Source organism: Strigops habroptila, chromosome 1, assembly GCF_004027225.2.
Source record: "Strigops habroptila isolate Jane chromosome 1, bStrHab1.2.pri, whole genome shotgun sequence".
NCBI classification, from domain to species: domain Eukaryota; kingdom Metazoa; phylum Chordata; class Aves; order Psittaciformes; family Psittacidae; genus Strigops; species Strigops habroptila.
The window spans coordinates 127,226,132-127,243,137 of NC_044277.2; the positions used below are offsets into that span (position 1 = coordinate 127,226,132).

A 17,006-nucleotide genomic window follows, 5' to 3' on the forward strand; every position below is an offset into this window, starting at 1 on the left:
CATCTCAAAAATGTGCAGTCCTGAAATCCCGATGAAAAGAAATACAAAATTTAAGGCTATCTTTTAGCTTCTTATAAGCTTCCAGGTACAGGCTACCTCTTAATCAGAGGTGGGAGAGAGGTGGCTCCAATGTACTGACTTACAGTGCTGCTGCTTACCTGGCATCTGTTTCCATCTCTCTTCAGACACCTTAACTGAAAACACAATTTATGAACAGACATGAGTGGACCAAGATATACTGAGTAAAAAACAGACACATACCAGAGAGATTTATGAACCCTGCTGCTTTCCTTGTGATGTTCTCTAGCCCTCATGTACCTTTCCATTTTCCAGAAGAATGTCAAATGTTCCTGGCAAATTTATTTCCCAATACGGTCACTTTCTTTTTTTGCTATTGGTAACATTTAAAAATTACTGGATATCCTAAAATACAGCTTTCTGTAATTTTCATTTGCACTACAAAATGTACCAATGCAAACTTTTTGCCCTTTAAATGCTACAAATTATAAAGACGTAACATCTAGTCTAAATATCATGCAATTGAACTTCAATATGAATGGTATATTTTCAAGCACAAATAACTCCCCCCTGAAGTGAACTGAATTGTACCTCTGAAACATGCTTTGGATAAAAACAATTTATCAACAATAAATTGATATTTTTGGTATTACTAATTGATATTTTTCAATATCAATTTCAATATACTAATTGATATTTTGGTATTAATAATATCTGGTATTACTCTAAGTACATATGGAAGACTACTAATCTGGTCTCACTTTACATTATTTCTTAAGTCCTTACTAGCAGAAGAAGATGAAAATTAATTACAAATTGGGAAAAGTGAGTGAAGGAGAAAAAAAATTTAGGAGGTAGCATTAGAGTAAGAAACTTAGCATACAGTTTAAACTACAACAACAGTAACAACCATAACGATGACAATTATTACCATCATCATTATTTTACAACACATAAGAATAAAATCTATCACAAACAATTATAGTGGAAATGAAGAAAGCTGAGTATGGCCTATACTGGTCAGAATTTAGCTGTAAATCTGCAATGACCTAAAACCAGCTGTTCTTATTTCTACATATGAATTATGTACATATGAAGTTTCAAAATACCAGAATGATAAAAGATGATTTTTTAAAACAACACTAGTCAGACAACATATGTAAAAACACAGCATAATAAATAAATGTGCAGCACTAAATGGCAGCTGCTATTGGTGTCATCAGGCAAAAAGTGTTAAGTGTAAAAGATTACAAACTTTGGTGGCTGGTATAGTGCATGTTTATTGTTGATGCTACTCAGTGAAAACATGATGAAAACTTCAATGAAAACTTAAAAGCAACGAAAGAGGAAATGGATTTGTGCTGCTGAGACTTTACAGGCAACTGGGTCTATTCATCACTGAAAAAAAACGCAATGCTGAAAATTTACAACATCCAAAATACACCCTGAAGCATACAATAACGAATACATTTAGAAGTGCCCTTAGAGATTCTGTTGCAAAGCATCTTTAAGGGCAAGGGACCGAATCACCGGTCTAAATGACTTGCCCAAACCATCGTTAATTCATTATCAGAGCTGTAGTTAGCAAGAGAAGGTTTTGAGGAGGAATACTCCACACAACTGATTACAACACAGTTTACTAAGCCTACTCCTCTGCACATGGAACCAACAAAAGCCCAAGGAAATGCACTGTCTACACAGCAGATATTTGTGGCAGTAGATGTGCCTATGGCAGTTCTGATTAGAAAGGATTAAAAAAAAACAATTATGAAGTTTTCTTAGCACTTGATGTACTAAAGAAACTTTGCTAGCAGGAAAGTTTTTTTGGTGAAGTCTAACTGCACTTAATGACCATTATATGTATACATTATAACCTAACAGAAGATGGTAATGTAATATGGGTATTTTTGGTTTTCTGGTTGGTTGGTTGGTTTTTCTTGCCAGGAAATATAAGCTAAGAAGAGGAAATAACAGGTACTGTAAACTTAAACAAAGAAAAATAACTGAAACCCATTATTTAACATTGTTGAGAATGACATGCACTAAAAAGAAAAAACGGTCTGACCATTTTGGTGATATCTGAATGGGTGATATCTGAATGCCTGTAATTAGTACTGTACACTGATACATCTATGGAAATCTAGTGCTTGGTACCTGCAAGAAAAGCTAACATTTCAGACAGCAGCACTTGTACCAAATTCACAACTTTTGGTTGAGTTGCAATTTGAAGACACCTAATCTTCATCTAAAGAATTCAAGCAATTAAGTACCCATCAAACCATTTGGTAACCTGCTCTAAGCTCCCAGCTGCTCAAAATGCAGAATTTATTTCATCAAATTCGTCTAGTTTCTGCTTTTAGCCACTGGATTTTGACAGAGTTCCCAAATTACTGAAGCGCTAAACCAAATATTTCAAGTTACGAGGGTAACCCTAAATTTCTTCCACAAATTTTCTTTAAAAACTTTATAAAATTCTGTAATTTGGCAGGTTTTAACACTATTTTGCATAGATGTATTTTAACATGTTATGCCCTCTAAACTCGAAATCACTTTTATAAAAATGCTCAGTTTAGCATGAAAATGTCAGATTCTTACGCTGGGAAAAAAAATACTGCTAACACTTACAGGACATGTAAAAAAATCAGTAGCTGATAAGTATGTAAGATTATTAATAGCAGCATCACACCTAGATAATTAAGAGAAGCAGCAGTAACTGGGCACAGGAACTGTAGATAAGAGTAGCAGCAAGAGCCTCCTGCCTGAATACCTGAAGGTTTCAAAGCGTTTATACAGTAGAGTAGGCAGCAGGATCATGTAACCATAGCAATCTGATTAGCATTAACGTGACAAAAACTGTCCACTTGGTGTCTCAGCTGCATCATAATTATGAATTAAAAAGACAAAACCATTTGACTTTTTTTATCACAGTATTTCTTGTTCACAATTGAGCTAGTTTCTCCAATTTCACAAATATCAAAACAAAAAAGAAAATACACAGTTTTGAATTCCATATATTTATAGCTATTAGAAGTAAAATAGCATGGGGATGGAACCTTCAGCTCTTATATTAATGTTATTTCATTACTTACCTCCAGCAAGGTGCTGGGGTTTGTTTTTTGTTAATGGGCTGCAGTGAGAGATTTTGTTGCTAAATGATGTAAAAAGATGCTCGATGAAATCATCTGGTAACTCTGCCTCCAGAAAAGTCTTCATGAACAGCTTGAACCCCTCTAAATCAATTGTCTAGGATGGGAAAAAAAGGGGGGGGGGGAAAAAAAAAAAAATTAAGTTCTATGTTCTCTAGTTTCTTGAATAGAATATAGTTTAACAGCACATATAAAGCTGAAAACAAAGGCACCTACAGAGCTTACAGGGATGTACCTAGCAAGTCTTAGCTTTATCCATAATTAGGCAGACAACAATCAGGGGATTTCTGGATGCCTAATTCAGGGAATTGAAGGCCTCCTGTCTTTTCCTAGATTTTCCTGGTATTCACCAAAGAGAAAGTAATCACCCTGTCTTAAATAGGTTCTAATAATCAAATGAGAATACTGAGACATGCAACATTACTTACAAGGAAAAAAAAGGTGTTGATACAAAACATGTGTCATTTAGTTTAATTTGGATTTGTTTTTGCCAGCAAGGTAAGAGCTGATTAATGCAACTCCATCAATATTTTCTTCTGGTGAGACAGCATTGTCTTTTTTAAGTAATAAATCACAGAATATCCCAAGTTGGAAGGGACCCATAAGGATTATCAAGTCCAACTCTCTCTTCCTTGCAGGACTACCTAAAACTAAACTGTGTAACTAAAAGCATCATCCAGACGCACCCTGAATCCTGACAGGCTTGGTGCTGTAACAATTTCCCTGGAGAACCTGTTCCAGTGACCAACCACCCTCTCAGTGAAGAACCTTTTCCTAATATCCAATCTGAACTTTCCCTGACACAGTTTCATTCCATTCCCATGTGTCCTGTTGCTGGTCACCCGAGAGACATCAGTACCTCCCCCTCCACTACCTCCCTTAAGGAAGGCATAGAGTGCAAAGAGGTTACAGCAATGTCAAGCATTATGATCTCATTTTATCCTGCTAATTTAGAACCACTAAAGATAAAGGTATCCTGAAACATATTGAGAGAGCTTAAGGCAATTTTAGTTTTATCTCAGAAATAACTGACAACTGCATACTTATAAATTATGCTACTCAGTTAAGTATGCGATTTTAAAACAGCTTATCAATCATTGACCTGTAAAACAGTCTTTGTTTCAAACAGGACAGCAACTTTTCACCACTAAATAATCAAGGGATAAAGCCATATTATACCACAAAATCGACTTGGAGAAATTTCCCTATGCATCAGGAAGACTCCATTTCTCCAGAGAAAACCAGTGCAAATCCTTTAGGTTCAGCAACAGGCATGCAGCATTAGGAGGGAAAAGACTAGCAAGAAATCAGCTTGAAACCATGCTAGAAAATTTAAACTAAATTTTTGAAATACCTCATTGACCTTGGAAATAGGTAATTTTTACAATGACTTTCAACAGTTTGGAGCAGGGATTTCTCTCTTCCTGTCTCTTTTTTCCTTTTTTTCTTTTTTTTAATATATATATTTCTGAGATGTAGAAATTTTATGTCTCCATGAAATAAGGAGTTTCCCATTAAGGCCAAGACCTAACTGCTCCAAGGTAATGTTTTAAATGCATATCACTGTCCTTATGAGGGACCAACAACACAGATTGCAAAATTTGACTAATCTTGTGCAAGTCATTATTGTTAGGAATGCAAACTTGGCAAGAGGGTATCTATGCTGCACTTCTAATCCAGAACAGCTCATTTGAGAAAGTTCAGTGAAACCAATAAAACTCTTACCTATTGAAAACAACAGCAGACTTAAAAAAACCCCTGCCTTCACGAGGCTCAAGATAGGTGTAAAACTTGGACGTGGGCTCTCTCTGTCTCATAATAGAGCTTAAGCCACCTTCTGCTACTTTGGCAAATCATACAATGTTTCAGTCATGCTACAAACTTTGTTTTCTCTCAATTATAAAGCCACTGACATTTAATTAAATGTTTATAAACTATGAAACCACAATGGCAAACGAATTTGTATCAGCATCCAAGTAAATCAGTCAGTAGTTCACACTATATAAATGTATTTGTTATCTACAAGCATAACAGATAATCACTACATTGACTGACTTTAAAGATGTGAAATTGCTTCATTAGATTGTTCATTAATGAAACATGTCTTAGTTATTTCACTAGATTACATACAAAGAGGAATAACCAAGTCAAAAGGGAAAACAGAAAACCAAATTACAATCCCATTTAAGTTATGGTTTATGGATGGACATGTAAAAAATCTCTGAAGTACATAAAGGGGATTTTTATTTATGATGTCTGTGGATTTTATGTATATAATGCTAAAAATATTCCTTGAGTTAACAGCGATCTTAGATTTTTTTTAACTGCTGCCTGAGTGACATTGGTCCAACAAGCTGCCAGCAATAACTAAATCCCTAATGCTACATTTTTTTCATTTATGGGGTCAGAATTATGCCTGGGTAGAGATATAGATTAATAAATAAGTTTAAATTATGTGTTTGTTTGTTCCTGAAGATTCCCTTTCTCAAAGTTGTTCAAACTTTTCAATATTTTCTAAAGATGGTCAAATTATCATTTACTGCAGTGTCCTCCAAAACAAGAGTTCCAAACTTCCTCATGTTTTCTGTCCAGGAAAGACAACAGATAGCAAAGTAACATATGACTTCACAGCCACGTCCATTTATTATATCTGACACCCTGACCGTCACTGGTTAGGGTGCTCAGCAAAGGAAAAAAGAAAGTGGGTGGTTGTTCTACGGTCAGATTTCTTAAGCTGAAAGAGCTTTATCCTCTGCTCTAACATGCTCTGTGACCTGTATTTCCCTGGGGAAGCAGCAACTTTCATGCAACCAGAGTTCGGACTTTGCATATCCAAAAGCTTTCAAAATATACTGGAAGTTAGTTAGGAGCTGGCAAGTGACTTGAACAGACATCAGGAATGTTTATAGTAGCTCAAAATGCGTATGGCAAAACCACATGCTGCATCAAAAGAATGTGCAACAACAGTCCTGCCTAAAAGAGATCTATGCATAGAGCCCTGTGACTTAGGTTCTTGCCTATATGCAAAAAATCCATAAAATCTGTGATTCTAATACTCCATAGCTGAAAAACATTTTCAAGACAGCCTAACATACTTGCTGTAGATTATGCTATTAGAACTGAGCTCTAAAGTAAGGCAGTCATTTCTGGAAATTTGTTTTTGTAAATGTATATACAGTAAACAACAGGACTGGGTTAGACTACAGACTACAGGAGATCTAGGAGTAGTTTACATTAGCCATCTAGCTTTCCAATGAAAAAGGGACAAACTCTTAAAAAAAGGCTCACTTTAAATTACTTTCAGAGTTTTGTCTATCATCGCTCACAGTAATATACATAAGCCACTACATTAAGTGGAGAAAAAAAGAATAATTTCTTAAAAGAAATCCTGTAAGGACCACAGGAGATGACTTACAAGCATTAGAGTATTATCACCAGGCAGAGGTTTTAGTATTGAGTACAGTTCATCTAGAAGAGAATATTTAAAGATGCTGTCCTGGTTTCGACTGGGATAGAGGGAATAGAGTTAATTTTAGATAGAGGGATAGAGTTAATTTTCCTCCTAGTAGTTGGTACAGTGCTGTGTTTCGGCTTTAGTATGAGAACAATGTTGATAACACACTGATGTTTTACTTGTTGCTAAGTAATGCTTACCCTAAGTCAGGGACTTTTCAGCTTCCCATGCTCTGCCAGTGAGGAGGTGCACAAAAAGCCAGGAGAGAGCACAGCCAAGACAGCTGACTTTAACTAGCCAAAGGGATATTCCATACCACAGCACATTGTGTTCAATATATAAACTGGGGTGAGCTGGCTGAGAGGGGCCAATCACTGCTTGGGGACAGGCTGGGCATTGGTCAGCAGGTGCCGAGCAACTGTATTGTGCATCACTTTTCCTTCTTGGGGGTTATTCCCCCCTCTTTTATTTCCTATTAAAATGATTCTATTATTATTATTATATTATTATATTTTACTTTATTTCAATTATTAAACTGTTTTTATCTCAACCCACAGGTTTTACCTTTTTCAAATTCTCCTCCCCGTCCCACTAGGCGGTTGAGGGAGCAGCTGCACGGTACTTAGTTGCTGGCAGGGGTTAATCCATGAGAGACGCAAAACATTTGCTCAGCTTAATTTAAAATAACTTTCACAGAAGAGAGAACAACACACAATATTATGAGCATTTCTGTATTCTGTAATTATACAATATTGTATTTTTTCCTCATGGAACCATTCAAAAATATGAAAATGCTTCAGTATGTAACTACCCTTCCTTTAATTACTAGCATTTTCCCCCAATCCCAGTTAGGAAACACACAATGTTTTAGTAACCAAAAAGACTGAAAAAAAAAAAAGAAAAAAAAGAAAAAATATAAGAAACAAGCAGAGGAGATTAATTTTCTGTACTAACACGGATTAGTTTACATAGCTCACTGCTATGTAAACCACAATATCTTCTTTTTAAAATCTCACTATCATATCAGAACTTCTCAGACGAAAACTTTAATGAATTTTGGTATAGTTTGAAAGTATTTCTGTTAATGAATTTGCAAGCATTAATTAAATAGTTCAGATCAATAATATCAGAATAATACATAAGCCATAATGGTGGATGTTGTTTTCTTAAGCATGAAGGCTAATTGCTTAATTTTCAACAGTTGCTTGGCTTCCAGAAGCTTCAGCTGAATTCAAATGAACCTGAGAAAGAAGGATTTAGCATTTCAGAAGGCATTTTCCATGACGTTTCCCAAGTGAGGGGATGAAAGCGTGAGAGGATGTACCAAACTGACTACAATTAACCTGGCACATGAATTAATTCATTCAATTTCACAAGACACTACCAGGGCATAGGGAGATTACGATCACAAGTTTAAGAATCTCAGGAAAATAACAGGGAGATATATAAGGACATAGTTGAAGCAGGCAATAGTTATTCAGAGGAACATAAAAGAACTTTCAAATCATTTGGCCTAAATCTTTGGGGGGAAGGGAAGAGAATAAAAATCTGTGCTGTTTTAGCTTTGATTCAAATAAAAAAGGTAAGAAAAGCCTTTCCTGTAGGTTCACAGAAAGGTAGGTGGCTTTGTATTAATCATATGTAACTGGATTCCTCTTTTTATGTCAAACCACTGATTCACCAAGTTTACTGGAGCTCCTTTTCTTACACATTACAAAAATAAACTTGACAAAATAAGACTTTATAAAATCTTTATAATCTTCTATATTATTGGGCAATAAAACTTCATTCAGTAATGAAAACTTTTGATATAAGCCCAGAGAAGTACACATTCTAAAACACGACTGAGTTTCAGCTAATTTAAACCATAACATCTGTATAAAATTAATTTTATTAGTATTTTTAGAAGCAGTTATTATTATCATTTCCCATTTATAGATTTTGTCAATGTTTCAAATTACCTGAAATTCAAGGGGGGGAAAAAAAAAAAGATGTATGTCCACCTTGGAGAAGGGACAGAAGGCAGAGGCAAGGCTGCACAGTTTTTAACTTTTAAATTCATTTCAGCAAATAAAATCTATCAACCACTAAACATTTTTAGCTTTTCTGAAAGCAAACCTGAAACTGGGCTCACTATGACTCAATGCAGAGGAAAATTTGCATCTTTTTTCACATGATAAATTGTCAGGAAAAATTCGTAACATTTAATTAACCATCCACAAAATTCTCAAAATAAATCCCAGCATTAAACTGCTGGGAACAACAAGAATTTAACCCATAAGCATTGCTCTTCTCTAAGCTTCCCCAAACTGATCCATACGGTTAACCGAAAAAGAAGAAACAGACCAAAGTTTATAATGAGTTCTAAATGATTGACTGACTACAGAAAGAAGGTTCTGGATTTGCCCCAGTGCGCCCAACTAAGTAACACAACAGACTTACAAAGAAAGACATCCTAAGGTGTCTTTTATGCCTTTATTAACTATGCCCATGAATACACAGTGATAAGGCATGACTTCTACTTCACAACACTGTGAAGTATTTTATTTCATAGCTGTAAAACCAAGCAGGATGATTATATTCTAATGAGAACAGTAAGGGTCAGTTCAGAAAGGAATGAAAATGCCTAAAACTGGATGTCGGTATTATACTGATGCCCTTATTCATATCGGGATCTTGAAGGACTCTCTCAAGTGCTACTAATCCATAAAGCACTTCTACTTGATAAACGCCTTAGGTTTTTTACTTTAGCTTCTTAAGATGTCCATAGACTTGTTTCTGAAAATGAACAAAAATGTTACAACCTTCACTGGATTGAAGATTTCACCATTTGCCTCACATCTAATAGAATTAACTTCGCTCCGTGTGGAAGTAACCCATTTTGGATCTAAGCCCATGCTAAAAGAAATAGAACACATTTATGCATTGCATATATATAAATAAATATTTATGCAATTATACTATTACATACAGTATTATTTATTAAACAAAGCAGCAAACAGCAATTCTAAATTGTTCTGAGAGGTCATTCAGGGCCTTTCGGACTAAAACATTACAATCAAATTTCAGCAAATATGTTTTAGTCCAAAACACTTAATAGTTGGTTGTTTTTAATATTAATGACATGAACAGAATACATACGAAAAGTTCCATCAGTGCAAATAACTTGCTATTAATTTCTTATGTTTCAGAATAGCAGAAGCAGTTTTTGTAACAGTGAAACAAGACAGACTAATCTGTCTTATTTCCAAATACTATGAGAACATTCCTGTTGCAGTGTCTGACTAAGCAAACACAGATAGACTGGCCGAGATCTTCAGTTTCAGCTGAATTTGTCCTGTTAAAGAACCACACCCAACCAATGTGTTGTGGCGGAAATTTTTCTGACGCTTATGGCATCCTCCACTTTACATGGAAGCTGCAAACACAAACAACTAGGATTTTCTCTGCCAACTCCTATTACTTTGAAGAAAATTCCTTCCCTCAAATAGCCTAAGAATGAGGATAAAGCAAAAATAATTAGGCCAAGAATTACCCTTATAATACTATTATTGGAATAAGTAAAAAATTGTTACTCAAGGAGCTCAGTTACAACGTTTTACATTGTAAAATATTGTAAAATATATTTTACATTTTAAGATACTGTAAAATATAAGAATATAAAACTAAAGCAACACTAGCTGCATGGATATACAAAATGGAAGCTGCAAAAGGTAATACTATATAGCACCTATTTTGTCTAAACTAGAAATCTTGAGAGAGAGAGATGATGCCATTTATGGACAAAATGGAGTATGGGAGGAGGTAACATATGAGCCAGTCAGGCACAAGGTGAAACAGCAGTGACTATCAATGCTTCCAACCTTGTTAGCACCTCTGTCTCCACTGCACCTCTGCTCCTTAATTCTTTTCCTCCTTTCTGGCAGCAGCCAAGAGGACTTCTATATTTCAGTTCTCCCTACAGAAGCATGCAAGAGCCAGTCCTCTAATATTCACTTTTTATAGAATGTGCAACGATGAAAGGCCTAAAGAAGAGGAAGACAGATGAAGGGTTTGCACAGGTCTAGAAAACATTTGTTAGAACCAGTTTTCAGTCTGGAGTTACAGCAAATTCTTTGTCAAAGCAAATTCTTTGTCAAAGGGAAAGCATAATAAAACACAATGAGATTTTTCTAAAATTAATGACTTTTCTTGATTAGACCACTGATTTCTTATGTGAAGGAGATGCGTTAATTCTAGAGTACCTGCTATTCCTTCAAGCATTTGCACACTGTACAGAGAAGCATAGTCAAACTGGAGCAGGTGCAGATTTGCACAAATGTCATGAAACGATAACTGGCCAAGCAAATGGGATCAGAATGGAGCTTTGTTCAAAGAAAAAATGTTCAATGCAAAGTGAAAATTTTCTCCAGGATCTGTTTTGCTTTGTGGAGGCAGCTGTTCCCCAAAACTATTACCTTGCCATAAACATGATGGCAAGTTGACTTCACGTCAATCTGACTTTATGCCATGTAAAGTTTGGGCAAATGTTTCCCTCCTGGTTGGAAACTTTCTCATGCTTTAATATCCTTTTCCAGGTGGATATTTAGGCTCCAAAGCAAAACCCTTCTGGATGACTGGCTTTACCTATAAAAGTTTCTTTTGAACAGTAGATTCCCAGAGTATGCGAGACTCCAAGGAGAAATAAATGGAGGACAGTCTACGCTTAATATGCTTAAAAAAATTCTCTAATTACTACGATAAGAGTTCTGTTTCTTCTCAAGCACTCACTGATAAGTACATTAGACTAATTTAGTGCTAGTTCACAGAGGGTGAGTCTCTCAATCTCAGGAAAAACAAGAATTCAAGGACTGGTTTCCGAGTAGCAGCTATGACTATACTTGGCAAACTAACAAGACAATTTCAGGTGCCTTCTAATTTTGTATCAGACATGTACAGACCAATATTCAACCAAAAATACAGGACTTGCTCAGGTCTCTGATCTGATTATGGCTTCAACAGGCTATGGAAGTGCCTTAAAACACCTGATTTTGAGTAAATAGCAGAACGGCTTCTAACACCTTGTATGCCAAAGAGGCTGAACTACATCTGCATTGCCAGGTCAGCAGGTTGTAAAATCTGCCTTAAAAGAGCTACCTACATAACTGAAAGCACAGAATCACTCCTATAAATTCTAGTGTCTTTGCAGAGAACAGATACCTGTCCTTCCACAATCCAGAGTAAATGTACCATATTCTGCTCATCCTCTACTACATACAGAATAGGACTGATCTTGGGTGACTGGTTGTATACAACAGCGTTGCTTTCTAGTTTCTAAAAATCAGTGATGTCACAAATTTCTCACAATGTATCTGTTTTGTAGTGAAAATCTGCATTGGTAGGAGCTGAGGAACCATGAGCATGAGACCCATAGGAATCATACGCAAGCACACACAGGAAACTATAACCCAACAGTTTGACACACTGTCAGCAATTTTCACTGGCCTTTTACTTCTTACAAGATATCAAACATTCATACAGCTATTGCATTCCCCACACCAATTCAGCTTTCTCCCCTGTTGCACTAAGCAGAAGTTAATATTCCTTAAATTATGTATTTCAGGCTGTGGTGTCCCTGACTACAAATGTCACTGTAGGTAAGACAAGTCAGCTGTGGAAATTCATCCCTTTTTTCTCCATCTCACAGAGTAGAACTGGCCAATGAGGCAGGGGTAAGAAGTGCGGAACTAGTGAAAAAAAGGAAATACGATACTGTGAGTATCTGACTTCTTCCTTTCTCCTACTGCAGTTAAGCTGTGCAATTTTGTAATTGTTCTGCTTTACTGACAGTACACAAAAAACCAAGATCAAGAAAAATCCACGTATGCACACTGTAAAGATGTATGCATTTATGTGTATGTTCTGTGCCAACACACACATAAATGCATAAACCATACAAAGAACTCTCCATGGTATAGACATCACAACTCAATATATCCCTAATACTGAGAATACACAAAAAATAGTTTCTCAGTGAAAAACAGGATATATGCAAGTGAAGCAAGCTCTGCATCCTTAATTATAAAGAAAATCATTCAGAGGTTTTAATTATGCTATGCAATAATTTAACTCCTACTAAGGAGTTAAGTAAGGACCATACTAAGACATATGAAGAGAAAATAAATTTAGTCAAAAAAATTGTCAGCTTTTGATTCAAGATGTACCCTAACACCAAACTGCAACAGAAAAGTTCTAACTGCCTCCTATGTTTTCCTAGCTGATGTAAATGCAATAACCAGTTCTGCTGGAAGACATGTAAAAAGAAGTAAGAGAAGCTGTATCACTCCACTTTCTTTCTCCTCACAAGATGCAAAAAAGCAACGTTATTAATAGTCTCTTGAAAAAAGAGTTCTCACTGTGGATGAGTCAGGACACAGAGGGGTAGAATAATAACTCCTTTTATTCCTCCGCACCACACTGGCTACATAAATGGGAACAAGACATGTAGTGTTTGGAATTAATCTCCATCTATAAATTCTTTAAAAATAACACATTCTTTTTGGTCTTTTTCATCTTTCAAATTTGTATAAAATATTTCAACATAAGCCACTGTTTTTGTCATCCTGAAAAACAGGGTGGGAGGGGAAGGGAGAAATCATTCAATTTCAACAGAGTTCCATGAAATAAGGTTTTCACTTATTACAGAGAATGTTTCAGAGATAATGGAAAGATAATTATGTTGAAATGTAATTTTCAATTAATTACTTTTTAAATTATGTTGCCGGATCTCCAAATGGTGCCACAAATGTAGAGGATATTTAGCTTTAATCTACTGACAGTAATAGCTCTGGGTTATTTTTGTTTGTAGGTCCACTTAATTGACAATTTCTTTTCAAGAAATTTATATCGACCCAATATCTGAAAAAAGAGCTGTTGAAAAAGGAGTAGATGTACAGGGCCTTGATTCACACATAATACTATGACAACAATCACACACATTAATGCTACTGTATTACTGACAATTACATGATTACCTGTGAAAAGCAACGCTAAAGCATTCCTAGTAAAAAGTCCAAGGTTTTAAGATTCATTGAGTCTGACAATGTTTAAAAACCTGACTTTTGCCAAAATATGGGGAGAGTGGGGAGGGGGGGGAAAAATCAGAGACCACACAGAGAGGGTTAATAAGCTAGAAAACTTGAATTACATGAGAATGCATAGGTTTTCTGGCGTTTAAAATATATTTCTAACCTTCATATAGCAGAAATTCAAATTAAATTTGGAATTCATCATGAAGAATACCTTTGTGCATCAGTGCTAAGTTTGATTTAAATTGAAAGGCCTTAACATTTTCTGATCTAAGCATTTAACTTAATACATTTTTTACACAACTAACTTTGAAAGTACTGGTAACCAAATAAAATTAATTTTTAGCTAAAGCGGCGTCCAAATTCTCATCTACTGAGATAAAACTCTACAGAAAAAAACCAAAACAATAAAATCACATACTGTCACAGGCTGCTCCTACCAAATACCCCATAAGGACAAATATTCGGATACTATCAATACTACAGATATAACTGATGAAATTTTCTCTCAACTAGCATATCTCTTCAAAAACACTCAACAGAACACCCAAAATGGAAATGAGAAGACTCAATTTTTATGCAGTAACTAGACTTTCAAGCATAACCTTGTACTACATTCTCATGCTATTAAAATACATTGATGCTAATTACTAAAATAAATCTGGAATGTATTCACCAGCCACTGCACTGTCATCCTAGTCTTATATCCGTGAAAGAAAAAATAAACTTTACTACCAGGTTTTCTTTAGTATATGATTATATATGTGTGTAAGTTTGTATATCAATAAGTACTACACACATAAATACATAAATTTAATAAATATGCTATATTGACATACCAAGGTGGTAGTTTTTTAAGAAGAAAGAGTGCTAAGGCACATACATTTAGAAGGATCTTGTATTACTGGTGAATGTTAGAAGAAATATCCATAAATTATTACATATTGAACAGAGTGAAGAGTAGATAGCTTAATATTCATTAACGGCAATATAACAATCAAGAAATACACTAAATGTATCTTTCTGAAAGATTTTTTCTGTGTTTATTTCACTTTAAGAACAACGTAGCTGATTTCAAATTAACATGAAAATATGAGGTTAGCATTTTTCACACTTTATAACTCAGTACCATAATTGGTACCATATTTCTACTGCTTTTATCCTGTTAGAGGAGCTGAAATGTTGTCAGAGTAATCTGTCACTCTTCAAATAAAATATGTTAAAAATAAAACAGATCCCAGTGTGACCCTCCATTTTTTAATTTTTTTTTTTTTTTTTTTTTTTTTTTTTTTTTTTTTTTTTTTTTTCCTTTTAGAAATGGTGTAGCTTGAAGCAGCATATTCTTTGGCATAGAATAATCCGTCTGGCCTGAACATCAAGACAGCTTAAAATTCTCTACCCAGTTTCTAGCTAAATACTGATGGTGGTACCCTAATAAGCCAAAAAAATAAACTCTCTTTTAAAATACTTTGAAAGGGTATCTAATGAACATCAGAACTGTAAAATCATCCTTGAGTTAGCCATTTAACAAACTATGAGAATTAAGCAGGTAACATGTAAATGAAAATGGGATCTTAAGGCAGCGAGGGGAAGTATCAAAACAGAAAGAAGATATAAAGGAGGAAGAGATGTTAGCACAGGCTGAGGAAAAGAGACAGAGGGACCACTAAGGATGATAAAGAAATGTTCAAAACTGAACACTTTTGCAGCAGAAAATGACTATCTGAAACATTTTACGCCTCGGTGCCCTCAATACTTTCCACAGAAAGCAGGCTTACAGTCAGACTGCCAGAATCTCTGCCTGGCAGGCTTCCCAACTCTCTAGGTATCCTAGAAGCTGTTTCCCTAGAAATTCTGCCCAGAGAGCCAGAAAAACAGAGTGCCCAGTATCTGAAGAGTAGTTTTCTGCTGGTGATACACACAAGCTACACGAATTTTCTCTTTTGTAGCTAGAAAGATACAACATCCTTTACTAGCTATCAGTTTGTTATATGTGAGGGACTGGCTTCTACATAATAGATATGCTGTAATTCTCTGCCTCCTACTAACCCTTCTGTAAATTAGTTCAAATTTGAGTTCACTTTGTCCCATCATTTGGTCAAAATGTAAGGTTTCTGCAGCACCTTTTTATAGAAAATTATAGCTTCCTATCTGTACTAAGAATACTTCGCTTTGTATATTATAATAAGGAAAGGTCCTTGGAGTAAACTAGATCTTCTACAAAATCAAAGAATGCAGCAGAGAGAAACAGCACAATAATCCTTCTTTCAATCCATATTTCTGTGTGCTTAACATTTTAGTTTTCCATTTATGACAATGGTCCTAAGACCCAACTTTTTCTTACAAATCTTGTCTTGTTCTCAGACCATCATGGCCACAGGAATACTATTACAATGTCCCAGTAATATATTTCTCTTCTTCAAGACCAAACCACAGTGATGCTTTGCAATCATCTTGTGATCAGCTACTGTACACAGCAAGTTATCTGTCAATGTCACAAGTCCCAGGGTACACCACATCATACTCCACCCTAGTGCATCTCATTCTATTTCTATTTACTATAGTCCATAATGTCATAAAGCTTTTCCAGCATAATATTCATATTTTTCTCCTTTTTTAGCAAAAATTCCCAAACTTGGTTTAGTGAGTTGATTCTATTAGTATCCATCTACTTCTTTTGACCAGGTAATTATCAAAAATAACTAATGAGATTAGTGGTCCTAGACACACTGCTTTAACCTGAATACCTGCTCTTGCAGGACCCACTGCAGTCACTCTGTTAGCTTACTAAAAAAGAAATGTCGGTCATTTAAAGAGAACTGAGGCCTTTTGTGAACAGGGAGTACTGCTCTCAGTAACACACCTCTGAAAGATCAACTGGCCTTTGACCCCAGAAAGTGAGGGGTTCCTACAAAACTAATCCTTTCGGTTTCTGAACTTTTGCATGGTTCTCGTGTTCTGGCTGCCTCTTTCCAGGACAGTAGAGCAGGGGCTTGTTAACACCTCTCTGCTACAAAGAAAGAATAACTAGGTCATTTTAAAAACTAGTTCATTTGATTACTTCTTCTTCCATAGCTGCTGTTATTTTTCATAATATTTTTATACCTGGTTTTAGGCTACTGAAGCTTCTCAGGAGCAGAATCTTGGGATAACAATCAGCTATTTAACCATTTCTCTTGCAATTGCAGTAAAGTCACAATTGCTTAAAGCACACTATAACCTTATTTAAACTATTAAATCTTCAATTTTAAGCCTGGTACATACAAATGGTATTATATGGTTACAGAAACAGTATTTTTTTCTGAGAGTTGTTATTGTCAT

The 17,006-nt window shown here is 35.4% G+C and overlaps 1 protein-coding gene across 17 annotated transcripts in view; it reads right to left on the minus strand.

The window, feature by feature from the left end:
- The window catches only part of DGKB (diacylglycerol kinase beta), a 367,688-nt gene that overhangs the window by 267,339 nt on the left and 83,343 nt on the right, over positions 1 to 17,006 (minus strand). For 13 of the 17 annotated variants that reach the window (XM_030503309.1, XM_030503319.1, XM_030503416.1 and 10 more), the window contains 2 exons: positions 3,108 to 3,261; positions 159 to 194 (listed from right to left, as the gene is read on the minus strand). In XM_030503309.1, the coding sequence (XP_030359169.1) occupies positions 159 to 194; positions 3,108 to 3,261 (190 nt within the window). The remainder of the gene's footprint in view (positions 1 to 158; positions 195 to 3,107; positions 3,262 to 17,006) is intronic. The other 4 variants (XM_030503389.1, XM_030503370.1, XM_030503396.1 and 1 more) reach the window with 1 other exon arrangement.